We start from the raw sequence: 13,864 nt of genomic DNA, 5'->3' as shown, positions 1-13,864 counted from the left end.
GAATCTGTGTCCCCTATTTAGTGAGTCCCATAACGCCCCCCTTAAGTAGCTGTGACTTTCTATTCACAGACAAAACAAATCAGGAAGGAAAATAGTTTGAAGCTTTTTTCCTGAAGGCGAAGGACTCATATGATTCTAGTATATTAAATGAGTTTAGAAGTGGGGATAATCTTGAAAGATGCAGTTTAGCCCTCTCAAAAGTGTGTTTATAATGGTGAGTAATAAATGAAGAAACAAATATTTTGCATTACTAAACAAGTTATTTCTCTTTTCCTCCTGAATAGGAAGGAAGAAGCTTGAGACATCAACATCTGAAGATCATGAAGACAACCCTGAATAGCAATGGTGAATAGTATTGCTGCTAGACTCATTCTGCAGAGCATCTGAAATGAACGTCTCTTATTGATTGTTTTTATTGGCCTCGAGCCAGGAGTACTCAGTTTTGTTGACTTCAGGATAAAAAGAAGGCAGTCCTGGTTATCATCATAAACATATGAACCAGTGTGATGGTGAAATGAGATGAGGCTCCGAAATGGAACTGTAGCCACTGCTTTAGCATTTATCACCTCGTTCCTGACTTTGTCTTGGTATACTACATGGCAAAATGGAAAAGGTAAGGAAAATGTCTTAAAAAATGTGCATGGAATGTAGACTTTTTGCTTTGTAAATATAGGCAGTCCTCAGATTATGAATGAGTTCTGTTCCTAACTCTGTCTTTAAGTCAAATTTGTATGTAAGTTGGAACAGTTAGGTACGATGTCTAATGTCAATTAGATGAATGTTTGTCTCTGTGTATAGTATGTAGTGTACCTTTCTATGCATAAAAAACAATAAATAAATACTTTCAGATATATTAAAACATCCTTAACATGATAATAATAATGTTTTGATGCACGTTGCAAAGCAGCACCCATTTATTATTATGAACCATTGTATGTACCTCAAATTTGGCTTTATGGGGATTGGTTTGTAACTATGGGTCAAATGGGTTATAAGTAAGTTGCATTGTAAGTAAGTCGCCTGTTCAAAACCCAGGAATTGCTTGTAGTGCATAAATGCTTAGGCTAAATATCCTAACCAGTTATGTTGCATGTTATCTACTGGTGGCCTGGCGATTTTTTCCTGATGCATAAATAAAACATATTCTTGGATGGAGGAGAGAGTTTCTAATTAGAATGAGATTTGTTTTGTTTTCGATTTCTTGTAATTGCACTTGGAGAAACAAATACTGATCAGTGGTTTATATTATACATGATAGCCAAGTTGAATAACGATTTTTGTTTTGTCATTTTGTTTTTATTATGAAACATCATAAATGTTTAATAAGCTTCCTTGTACTGAGTGTTGTAGAAAACACTTGAAAGGATGCAATCATTACCCTCATGAATTTACATGCTATTTATGCTAGTAATTTGGTGCTATGTAGGTGGTAATTTAAATTGCATGTGTTGACAAATTGCTCTTTAGGCAAAAGTATTTATGAAATGTTTGAGGAAAAATAACTATGTTTAGACTGTTGAACTTATGCTTTAGAATGTTATCTATTCGTGTATTGGAACTGTATTCAGAGATAATGCTTTTTCTTTGAGAAGAAAATATTTGGAGTAAATTGCTTTCCACACTTTTAACTTGCTTCTTGTCCTTACATTAACATAATAAATGTTGATGGCAGGAAAGATAGAAGTGTTTAGATAATTGCATACCTAGTTGGTTGAAGTCAAGTTAGAGTAGTCGTCATCACCTGGGTTATTTGAAGATACTGTTGCTGTCAGTATTTTATTGACTATATGAAGATGATGGAAGAGATTAATTCATTACTTATTTTTTTCTGATATGTGTGTATAGATAGACCTTGTATGTGTGCACACACACATGTGTATGTATAAAATAAGCTGATATAGTGAAAAACATAGGCTCTGTGCATTGAACAAGTACAATATACTTTTTCTCACTCTCTTTTTCTGAGTTGGACTTTTATTTTGGGGGGTACTCTTTGGGAAAAAGACAAATGGACAAATAACTAACTTTTTCAAGTTTCTTTTTTTCCCCTTTGTGTACAAATACATATATTTTTACAACTATTTATATTGTTTCTTATGTAGTAACATTATAAGTATAATTTTAAAATTTATTCATCTTTAAATCAAAATAAATTAACAAAATACAAAGATTCTTTCACCATGTAGTTTTAGATACATGCAAAGAAATAGTCTGTTCTCTTTGAGTATCACTCTTGGAACAATACTGTGTATATTCTCCTCTTTTTTGTTTTTCTGCTTAGTATTTTGCCCAGCTCTTTGTGTATCAACATAGGTCTCCTGTTTTTAAATGCTGTTATTTATATAACCACTCTAACTTTTGAGCATTTAGATTCTTTCTAGATAGTTCTGGCAGTTAGGTAGATTAGATTTTCCAGGCAAGGCCTGATTTTAGATATTTGCTTCTAGTATACCCATAAAGCATGTGCTCTGATTGTTATTTTGAAAGCATGGTTTCTGTAATCATAGACATTACTGGACTAAGAGTTTTTATTTTTCACTCATGAGTTGGTCCCTTACATTTATCCACTGTGTATTATATTCATGCCCTAGATTATACATTCTGGATGCAAAAAAATAAAATAAGAAACTTCAGCTCTTTGAAAAGCTCAGACTTGGCCACGAACATGCATGTGAACAAATGTGATACCATGAGGTTGGGTATAGATAGAAGCAATAACAGGATGCGGGGCTTTTACTATTATCAGCGTATTTAATCCTCATAACAATCCTGTAAGGTGTGATTACTCACTTTTGTTAGCTGAGGAAAACCAAAGCAGAATGGCTGAGAAACTTGCTAAGGTCACACATTAAGTGGCGTTGAAGTTTGAACTTAAGCAGAGCTTATGTCTTTAGCTATTGCTCTACTACTGCCCAGAAAAGCAGTAGGCAGAAGCTACTAATTCTGGAGGTGTTTCACAGAAGAAGTAGAATTTGAAGGATGACTGTGAAGGTGATGCCAAGCAGAAAATGGGGAAGTGGGCATATCAGGTAGAGGGAGGTGCAAATGTAGCCATGAAGTTCTAAATGGGTATAATGTATTTATGCTTTGGAATTGTGAGATGCTTGCTATGACCAGCTCATAGGGTTCCTGAGCTGTCCCATGGTTTAGCTACTAATCATAGTATGGTTCCAGAAGTGTATCTAGTATGCTATAGATCTTTACTCACCACTTACAAGAATATGTGAGCTGGTCCATGGAATTAGTTTAGCTTGGGGAAGATGTCTGGAACCTTGCCAGGGAAGCTGGGGTTCAGGACAGTGTACCAATTTCAGTAGGATATGCAGGATTGGTTTAGCTTGGGGAAGATGTCTGGAACCTTGCCAAGGAAGCTGGGGTTCAGGACAGTGCACCAATTTCAGTAGGATATGCAGGATCACAGGTATAGACTGGTGAAACCTCCAAGACTATGGTCCTTAGATACCCTTCAATCAATCCAGGAACTGAACTCACTCTTGGCTCAGCTTTTGGCCAAATGGTATGCCTGTAAGGTGAAAAGTAATACCAGAGAAGTACTTACTCCTTAGAATAATCAACCACATGAGATCAGAAGGGCAGCATTTGCCTAGGGTAAAACTAAGAAGGCAGGAAGGAATCAGAAGGAAGGATGAAGGCAAGAGGAAGTGGGAAGAGTGCTGTTATATTGTGGGGTTTCAATAAACATCACAAAACAAAATGTGTATGAACTGCTGAATAGAAAACCAATTTGCTCTGTAAACTTTCACCCAAATCACAATTAGAAAAAAAAAAAAAAAATTAGGCAGAATTCCAATTGTGTGGAAGGGTAGGTTTGGAATGGGTAGCTTGTGTTGAGAAAATGGATCAAGAATAATTACATGTCTCACTTGGTGGAGGGGATAGAGCTCCTCATGAACCTCCTACTTTGATCATGTACAGTCCAGAAATTGGGCAAAACTGAGCAAGCAACAGTAGATCTTGCCCACAGGGAGGGGGACCAATATTGTATCCCTAGTGCCTGATAGTAGTAGTAGTACCAGGGGCTAGTAGTTTTTAATAAACATTTGTAAAATAAATAATTCATTCTGGAAAAAAAGCGTTTTTAAAAATGCTTATTCATTACTGTATTTCATCAAATCTAATGTATCAATTGTAATATGCATCGTTATTTTAAGCACTCTTAAGCTGGACTCCTTAACAGCCAGCAATACATAGGTGACACAAACTTGCTTGCTGATAGTGAAGGCCTAGAGCACTTAACTGATGAAAATCAAAGACTGTTGCCTTCAGTATGGATTACAACTCAACATAAAGAAAACCAAAATCCTCACAGCTGGACCAATAAGCAGCATCTTGATAAATGGAGAAAAGATTGAAATTGTTAAGGATTTCATTTTACTTGGATCCATAGTCAATGCCAGGTGGTAGCAGCAGTCAAGAAATCAAACGACATATTTCATTGGGCAAATCTGCTGTAAAAGGCCTCTTTAAAGTATTAATTAATTAATATTAATAACATATGTAATGAAATTTTCTAAACCAAAAAGTTAACTTTGATACAATTCTACTACTGATAACAACTACAAACCTTATTTGAATTTCGCCAGTTGTCCCACTAATGTTCTTTTCTGTTCAGAGATCCAGTGCAGGAACCCAGATGGCATTTAGTTGTGTCTCCTGTTGTTACTGCTAGGTACTGTCATTTTTGACTCATAACACCCATGTGACAGAGTAGAACTTACCCTAGGGTTTTCTAGGCTGTAATCTTTATGGAAGCAGATCACCGGATCTTCCTCCCACGGAGCTGCTAGGTGGGTTCGAACCCAGGTGGGTTTTGCCTAACCATTTGAGCTATCAGGGCTCCTTTGTGTGTCTTTAGTCTTCTCCATTATGAGTAAGTTTCTCATCTTTCTTTGTCTCTCATGTCCTTGGCACTTTCAGAGAGATTTGGCAAGTCATCTTGTAGATTGTTCCTTAATTTGGATTTGTCTGATATCTTCTCATGGTTAGATTAAGGCAGTGAATGTTTGGCAAGAATACCTCAGTATACTTAGTGTGTTGTGTCAGGATGTGCATAATGTTGATGTGTCTCATTACTGGTTATGTTAACTTTGATTAGTTGGTTAAGGTGGTGTCGGTCAGGTTTCTCGACCATTAAGTTACTTGACCATTAAGTATTTTTCCTTTGTAATGAATAAACATTTTGTGGCTGTGTACTTTAAAACCAAGCAAATATGCTATTTGTCATTATACTTTCACCCACTAATTTTAACATCCGTTGATGATTTTTGCGTGTAACAATTATTACTGTTGTTGTTGTTAGGTGCCATCCAGTTGGTGCCAACTAATAGCGACCCTCTGTACAAACAGAATGAAACATCACCTGGTTTTGTGCCATCCTCACAGTCCTTGCTATACTTGAGCCCATCATTACAGCCACTGTGTCAGTCTATCTTGTTGAGGGTCTTTCCCTTTCTTGCTGACCCTCCCCTTTACCAAGCATGATATACTTCTCCAGGGAAACGTCCCTCTGGCAACATGACCAAAGTCTGTGAGATGAAGTCTGGCCATTTTCATTTCTAAGGAGAATTCCAGCTGCATTTCTTCCAGGACAGATCTGTTTGTTCTTCAGGCATTCCATTGTACTTTCAGTATTCTTTGCCAACACCACAACTCAAAAGCATCAACTCTTCAGTCTTCTTTATTCAATATCCAGCTTTCACATGCACATGAAACTTTTGAAAATACCATGGCTTGGGTTGGGCACACCTTAGTACTCAAGGGGACATCTTTACTCTTCAGCACTTTAAAGAGGTCTTTTGCAGCAGATTTGCCCAGTGCAATACAACCAATTCATTGTCTGATTTCTTGACTGTGGCTTCCATGGGTGTTGATTGCGGATCCAAGTAAAATGAAATCATTGACAGCTTCAATCTTTTATCCATTTATTGTAATGTTACTTATTGGTCCAGTTGTGAGGATTTTTGTTTTCTTTACAGTGAGGTGTTAATCCATATTGAAGACTGTCATCTTTGATCTTCATTAGTAAGTGGTTCAAATCATCTTCATTTTCAGCACGCAAGGTTGTGTCATCTGCATATTGCAGGTTGTTAATGAGTCTTCCTCCAATCCTAATACCATGTTCTCCTTCATATAGACCAGCTTCTCAAATTCTTTGCTCAGCATACAGATTGAATAAATACGGTGAAAGGATACATCCCTGATGAACACCCTTCCTGTTTTTAAACCATGCAGTATCCTCTTCTGTTCAAATGGCAGCCTCCTGGTTTATGTATAGGTTCCTTATGAGCACAATTAAGTGTTCTGAAAGTACCATTCTTCTCAATGTTACCTATATTTGTTATCATCCATGCAGCTGAATGCCTTTGCATAGTCAGTAAAACACAAGTAAACATCTTTCTGGTATTCTTTGCTTTCAGCCGAGATCCATCTGACATCAACAATGTTATCCCTCATTCTCCATCCTCTTCTTAATCCAGCTTGCATTTCTGGAAGTTCTTTGTCAATATACTGCTGCAATCATTTTTGAATTATCTTCAGCAAAATTTTACTTGAGTGTGATATTAATGATATTGTTCATTAATTTCCACATTCTGTTGGATCACCTTTCTTTGGAAAGGGTACAGACAAGGATCTCTTCCAGTCAGCTGGCAAGGTGTCTATCTTCCAGATTACTTGGCATCTATGAGTAAGTGCTTCCAGTGTGGCATCCATTTGTTGAAACATCTCAATGAATAGTCCATCAAATTCCTGGAGGCTTGTTTTTCACCAGTTCCTTCGGTGCAGCTTCAACTTCTTCCTTCAGTACCATTGGTCTTGATCAGATGCCACCTCCTGAAAGAGCTGAATATTGATGAATTCTTGTTTATACAGTGACTCTGTTTTCTTTCCATCTTCTTTTGATACTTCCTGCATCATTTATTATTTTGCCTATAGAATCTTTCAATATTGCAACTCGAGTCTTGAATTTTTTCTTCATTTCTTTTAGCTTGAGAAATCCCAAACATGTTCTTCCCTTTTGGTTTTCTAACTTTCTAAATGTCTTTGCACATTTCATTATAATAATTGACTTTGTCTTCAAAAGCTACTCTTCGAAATCTTCTGTTCAGTTCTTTTATTTCTTCCATTTGCTTTTGCTACTCTCTGTTCAAGGGCAAGTTTCAGAGTCCCTTCTTACATCTACTTTGGTCTTTTCTTCCTTACTTGTCTTTTTATTGACCTTTAGACACTACCTCTGTCTAGTCCTCATCATTTTTTGAGTAGTTTCTTACTTTCTGATGTCACAAGATGACCCAGGTTTATGGCAAACAAATGTGCTTTGTAAAGTTTCACCCAAATCACAATAAAAAGTTAAACGAAAAAAAAGATGCCCCAGGTTTCTGCAGCTCTGGAAGCAACCATTTCACCAGGGAGCATCAGATATCACCAGTTCTAATCCCTCTCAGTAGACAGAGCTAGGAAATATACAGATGTATACACATACACATATCTATTTATGTAGCCTTCTGTATATATTAAAGAGAAGAAGAAAAAGAAAACCACCATGAGTTCATACTGATCCCTTTGATTGTAATCCAGTTCTTTAGTGTTCATTCTAATCTCCCCTTTTTCCTTATTTGTAACTCCAGTCTCTGACGGTAAGAAACTTGACTCTCCACATCCCAATATAATTACTTATTTGCTCAGTCCTAATATCCACATAACGTAGTTTCAGAATTGCTAACTATACCTCAATGAAAAATAATTTTACTAAGATACAATATTTGCATACAGTTCTTTTTGTATTTAGTCTTTTGATATGTAGTGAAAATTCTGTTTTCCGAAGTTGCTTAGTTTAGTTGTTGTCTTAGGTACTTCTTCAGTGTGGTTGTATTATTTATTATGGTTATTTTAATTACATTTTGGTATACAAATGGTTAAGCACTCAACTACTAACCAAAATGTTGGTCATTCAAATCTGCCCAGAGGTGCTTTGGAAGAAAGGCTTAGTGATCTACTGCTGAAAGATCACAGCTTTTGAAAACTCTGTGGAATGCATTTTTACACATGGGGTTGCCATGAGTCTGAATTGACTCAATGGCAACTTTTTTTTCTTTTTTGTATTCCCTTTTAGGTTTCCCCTACATCCTGTTTAATTGTAATTTTATATTTTGGATATGTGAAACATTATCTTAGTTCTGAGAATCAGAACAGTTAAAAAAAAAAAAAAAAAAAAAACTATCCTAAGAGAGAGAGACCTCCCTCCTCATTTCTTCTACCCCGTTTCCAGTCCTGTTTTTTTTTTTTCCCACCTAGTTCCCATCTAAGTGTTCAATCTCATTAGATTCTGGTTTATTCTTTCTGTATTTCTTATTGCAGAAATGAGATACTCTTTTGCATATGCTTTTTTCACTGATGAAAATCACAATGAAATCATTCTGTATTGATTCATAGAGCTCTTCATTCTTTTTTACAGCTGTATACTACTCTATTATATGGATGTATCATAATTTATTCAGCCACTCTGTTCTTTATAGGAATTTAGGTTTTTATTTGTGTATCCATTCACTCAATAACTTTTTTTGTGTGTATTTATTGCCAGGATTAGGCTGGGCCTTTGGTAATGGAAATGTAGTTTACAGATTTTCAGAAGTTTAATTTTAGCTTATTTTTTTTTTTAATCCAAACCATGGAAAATCAAGAACTTAATTTTTTGGAAGAAAACTGTAGTTGCCACCTATGTTGTAAACCTGAAAATGTGGGGATAGAGTAGATTTGATGTAAATAACTTGTTCGGGAAAAGTAGATTATATCTCTTTTTATAAAGAGAAGCTTTGCTTGCCTATTAAAGTTATTATTTAGTTTTCAAAACCTAAAGATCAAAGGTAGGTTAATTTTTAAGAATCTCTGTTTTATACTGTTTTAATAGGAAGCAAGAAAGTAAACAAATTGAAATAAATATTAATTTTTTTAAATTTATGTTTCCCATTTAAAAATGGGAGCTCTGGTAGCATAGTGGCTAAGGCACTTGACTGCTAACCAGAAGACTGGCGGTTCAAACCCACCAGCCACTCCTCGGAAGGAAGATGGGGCAATCTACTTCCGTAGTGATACTGCCTCGGAAACCCAAGGAGGGGTCGCTATGAGTCGGGTCCGACTCGATGGCACACAACAACAAACAACAAAACAACAATTTAAAAAGTAGTAAATGTTCACATGTCAGGCTTTTTTTTTTTTTGCTCCATAGTTGAGATGACGTGAAGCAGATACTTTTCTCGCTAAGGGAGCAGGGAAGTTGGCAAGTGGCTCCATCTTCAGTTCAACGGGTTTAAACATATTTATTGCCTTCAGAGCTGTATTTTTTCTTTAAGTACATGTTGTAACTGAAGTATAACAAACATATGAAAAGTACATATATCATAAGTATTCAGCTTTATGAATTGTTATAAAGTAGGCAAACGTGTGTAATAAACCTAGGAAGTAGAACTTTTGGTACACTAATGTTCTTTGGCCTTTTTGCCTAGAAGTTGCTTTTTCAAAAGGATTATTTCTCATTGTGCTTCTCTGAAAGTACTGCCAGATCTTGTATTCAGTTTTTTATTGCAGTTTGTATTTTGCTTGCCTGCCTTTTTCCAATATTTACTGAATGCTCTGTATCTTTTTTGTACTGAGTGATGGGAAGGCAAAAATCAAGACCCCAAACCTGCCCTTTGAAAGAGGTTTACTGTTTGGAGACAAGTAAGCAGAATAAGTAGTGTTAATCATGGAGATATGGGCATGGTGCTATAATAGCATCAAGGTAAAAACAGTTCATCTGATAAGGGATTCAGGAAAGCCTTCTCGTAAGTGACATTTGAATTGGTCTTAAATAGAAATCTGAAAGAGGGGTCATCCCCTGTAGGAATGGATATGTGAATGTTGGATTAAACCAAAAGTGTGTGCAGGTGGCAGAAGACTTGAATGCTAGTAGTGTCTGACTGGATGGACCAGAGGTCCCAATGAGTGAAGGATGGAAGAGAGTCAGGAGGAGACTGGGAGAATGAAGAGGGTCTAAGTAGTGGAAGCTTCTGTCATGTCTAAGAGCTGGCATTATGTTGACAGTAAGGGAAGTGAGGGCTGTGCAGGGCTAAAAGAGGATTTTATGATGAAGAATGTCATTGTGTCTTATTACTTTATAGTAAATTTTATTTCCAATAAAATATCTATCTCTTTAGACTCAAGTACTTTTTTTTACAGGTATTGAAATGATACTTATCCTTGTGTGTACACGTCTTTTTATGTATGTATGTATATATATATATATATATATATAATTTTGCTTAAAGATTTATGACTAATTCTTTTAAACATCAAGCACCTGAAACATAGACCAAATAGTACAAATAATAGCAAAACTTACCATGTCCATGGGTTCCACATCTGCAGATTCAGCCAACCATGGATCAAAAATAATTCCAGAAAAAAAAGTCTCTTAAATTAAAAGCAATTTAGTGGTCAAAACAGTCCCTCAAAGGCTAAGAGGGTATGTAAAGTGCATTTACATTACATTAGGTGTTATAAGTAACCAAGAGATGATTTAAAATATATGGGAGGATATGCATAGGTTATATGCAAATGTTACACTATTTCATATAAGAGACTTGAATATCCTTGGATTTTGGTATTCACAAAATCCTGGAATGAGTTCCCCACAGATACTGTGAGACAACTGAACAATGTTTATATTTAATCTTACTCTAAACTGTCGATACTGTAGACTTCATTCATTTCTTAATCTGTGAACCTTCCCAAGGTTATATTTTTACACTTTACCAAAGTTTTAAAACTCTTAACAGTCTGGAGAAAAAAGTGCGTATCTTCTGAGACCAGTCATGACAAACATAGTCAGGCTTATTGACTGAGAGTCTTGAGTACCCTGGTTGTTTCTCCCAAGATGATTTCAATCTGGGCTACTTGTTGCCTGGTTGGGTCCCTTTTTGCAATTAAGCTGAACTTGTTATGCTAAAAGGCCTTTTAAGCTCATCTGGTTTGTATGGATTTTAGTTTTTTCCATGCTGGTGTTTTACTTCTCTAATAGATAGTAGGACAGTAAGTACCTCTTGTCATTGCCCTGACCTGATAGAGATTTTGTAGACTTAGAAAACCAAACCAAATGCAGTAGGATCTGACTCATAGTGACCCCTCCTTGGGTTTCCAAGGTGGTATTACTACAGGAGTAGATTGCCCACTCTTCTTTTGAGGAGTGGCTGGTTAGCAGTCAAATGCCTTAGGCACTGCGCCACCAAAGCTCCTTTGCTTTCAGACCCAATCTTTTCCTACCAGAAGATATGGAATTAGATATGCTTTATGAGTCTCATTTCCTTTCCGTAGGACTTGTATTAGAGACAAAAACTTGTGTATACTTAAGACTTTGTGATGGACAAATGTGTTGATACTGCTGTTAGTTTGTGGTCATTAATTCAAGTTGGTTTGCCTACTTTAACCAATCACATTGCCATATCCTACTTTCTTTTCCATATGAAGTTTCATTGATCACTGACACTTGGTTCTGTGTTGATATAGACTGCAGCTCACTAAAGAGGAATAATGATAGAATTGGAGCTTTGTAGGGGAACTGAGCAACCTGGAGAATGTGAAAAGTTGCATGATACAGAAAGCGTTTACTAGTTTAGCTTTCTTCACACAGTGGCATGCAGCCAGTTGTTACTTGAATTTACCTGTTTGTTAGTCCTCCCAAGCTGCAATATAGAGAAACGTCTGTTGGCAGTTTGGTTGCTATTTCAAAGTACAATTTTTTTTTCTTCTCTGATTTCTTCACAAATCCTGTCTGTGAGTTAGGAAAAAAGGAGATTAATGTTCTAGGAAATAACAGCATTTCTAAACCAAAGTATAGTGGCTTGTTGCCATAATATATAATTCCTTATACTGTACTTTAAAAAGCCACTGGAGGTTAACTGAAGAACCTGACCATTAAGACTTATGGTGTAAATTTTCTTATTTTTGTTGCCCCTCATAATTTGCATGTATCTCAAGTTGACTCTTCTGTGACTATACAGCATGCTCCCAGATCTTTTATTCAGTCCTGTTTTTCTCCTTTTTACTTTTACTCAGTGGTAAAGTCATATTTGTTTGCAATTTTGCAGAGAAATATTAGGACTGTTTAAATCTCTGTTATAGCTATGTACTGCTGGCCATTGCTGACATTTCAGGAGAAATGAATCTATAGTTTCAAAACTTAAAATAAGCATAAGGTTGGTATTTGGGAACAAAGAAGAATACCGTATATAGACTATGTTTATACCCATAGTGTGGTAGTTAAATTTGTCTGTCAGCTTGGCTGGGCCTGGTTGAGTGGCTGGGCAGCTGATGGTACTTATTCCCTATGATGAGACTGGCAATCAACTCCATGGTGGGATCTACCATAAGCAATTGCCTTTTGGATGTGGTCTGCTTCCTGTATATAAAGAGAAGCCTTGGGGATAGTCTCTAGCTTATGGCATGCTTGGACCCTGCATGTAGCTGTGTCATTGTTCAGCAGCCTGCCATGTTCTGCTGACCTGGGGATCTTCAATGGACTTGAATTAATGGCCTGCCATGTAGTTTGGTATCATCGGGACTGTGCCATTTTATTTGTCAACCTTGGGCTTCTTAGCCTCAGCAGTCAGTAGGTCCCTGAATGAAGAGATGCCTCTAGTCAGTGGACTGGGTGGGAGCAAGAGGCAGAGCTGAAGCCCAAGGTCGAGGGGCTTTCACACAGCCCCTAGAGCCTGGCACTTAGAACTTGGACTTAAAGCTTCCAAATTGTAAGAATAAACTCCTGTTTGTTCAAGCCATCCCATTTGTGGTATATTCTTATCAGAGCAATACTATGTAACTAGAACACATAGCCTCATTAGGTCCTTACAAGAACTCTAAAGAAATAGATGAATGTGAGCTCCAGCGTACCTTGCGAGCATGAACACTTTCTAAGTAGGTATCTCTCAGACAATTAGTAAATTACTTGTTGTTGTTGTTATGTGCCATGGAGTCGGACTCAACTCATAGTGTCCCCTCCTTGGGTTTCTGAGGCAGTATCACTACAGAAGTAGATTGCCCCATCTTCCTTCCGAGAAGTGGCTGGCGGGTTTGAACCGCCAGCCTTCTGGTTAGCAGTCAAGTGCCTTTAGGCACTATGTTACCAGAGCTCCTAGTAAATTACTTAATCCTGCACTATTAGATGACTGGAAAGCAATAGAAACAATGTCTAAGCCTCGATGTATCTGACTCCTTAGCTGGACATATATTTTGATCTGTAACAGTTGGTTAAAGTAATCCTGAGGCAACTGGCAAAAAAAATTATAGGTAATTAAAAAATGTAGGTTTGCAGTGTGGAAATTAAGTTACTTTGAAACCATTTTCTGAGACTGAGTCTTATGAGGGTCAGGAATGTCATGGAATATGTGAAATTTTTTGACTTCTAACAGATGTTTAACTATCTGGATTAAGTCATAGAGAAGATTACAAAAGAAACCTTGCTCTGGAGTGGTGTGATTTGGTCCCTAGTCAGAGTGAAGGGCAGGGTGGGTGTACTCACTCCCGTGGAGTTGGATCCAACTCATAATGAGCCCTCCTTGGGTTTCCGAGGCAGAATCACTATGGAAGTAGATTGCCCAGCCTTCCTTCCAAGGAGTGGCTGGTGGGTTTGAACAATCAGCCTTCTGGTTTGCAGTCAAATGCCTTAGGCACTATGCCACCAGAGCTCCTAGGGTGGGTGTAGAGGTTATTAAACTCTTTTTTTTTTTTCCTTTTTTTTTTTTTTTTATTAGGATTTGGGTGAAGATTTACAGAGTAAATTCACTTTTCATACAGCAGTTCACATATACTTTGT

General features: G+C 36.9%; 1 protein-coding gene across 1 annotated transcript in view; it reads left to right on the top strand.

Annotated features, from left to right (window-relative positions):
• Window positions 1-519: 519 nt before the first annotated feature.
• The window catches only part of MGAT4A (alpha-1,3-mannosyl-glycoprotein 4-beta-N-acetylglucosaminyltransferase A), a 173,290-nt gene continuing 159,945 nt past the window's right edge, over window positions 520-13,864 (top strand). Inside the window, exon 1 of the mRNA XM_007959460.2 lies at window positions 520-613. Coding sequence (XP_007957651.1) covers window positions 520-613 — 94 coding nt within the window. The remainder of the gene's footprint in view (window positions 614-13,864) is intronic.

Source organism: Orycteropus afer, unplaced genomic scaffold, assembly GCF_000298275.1.
Source record: "Orycteropus afer afer isolate SDZICR_OR568_19922 unplaced genomic scaffold, OryAfe1.0 scaffold00017, whole genome shotgun sequence".
NCBI lineage: Eukaryota > Metazoa > Chordata > Mammalia > Tubulidentata > Orycteropodidae > Orycteropus > Orycteropus afer.
The sequence above is the reverse complement of the archived record's forward strand: the minus strand, read 5'-3'. Positions and strand labels throughout refer to the sequence as shown.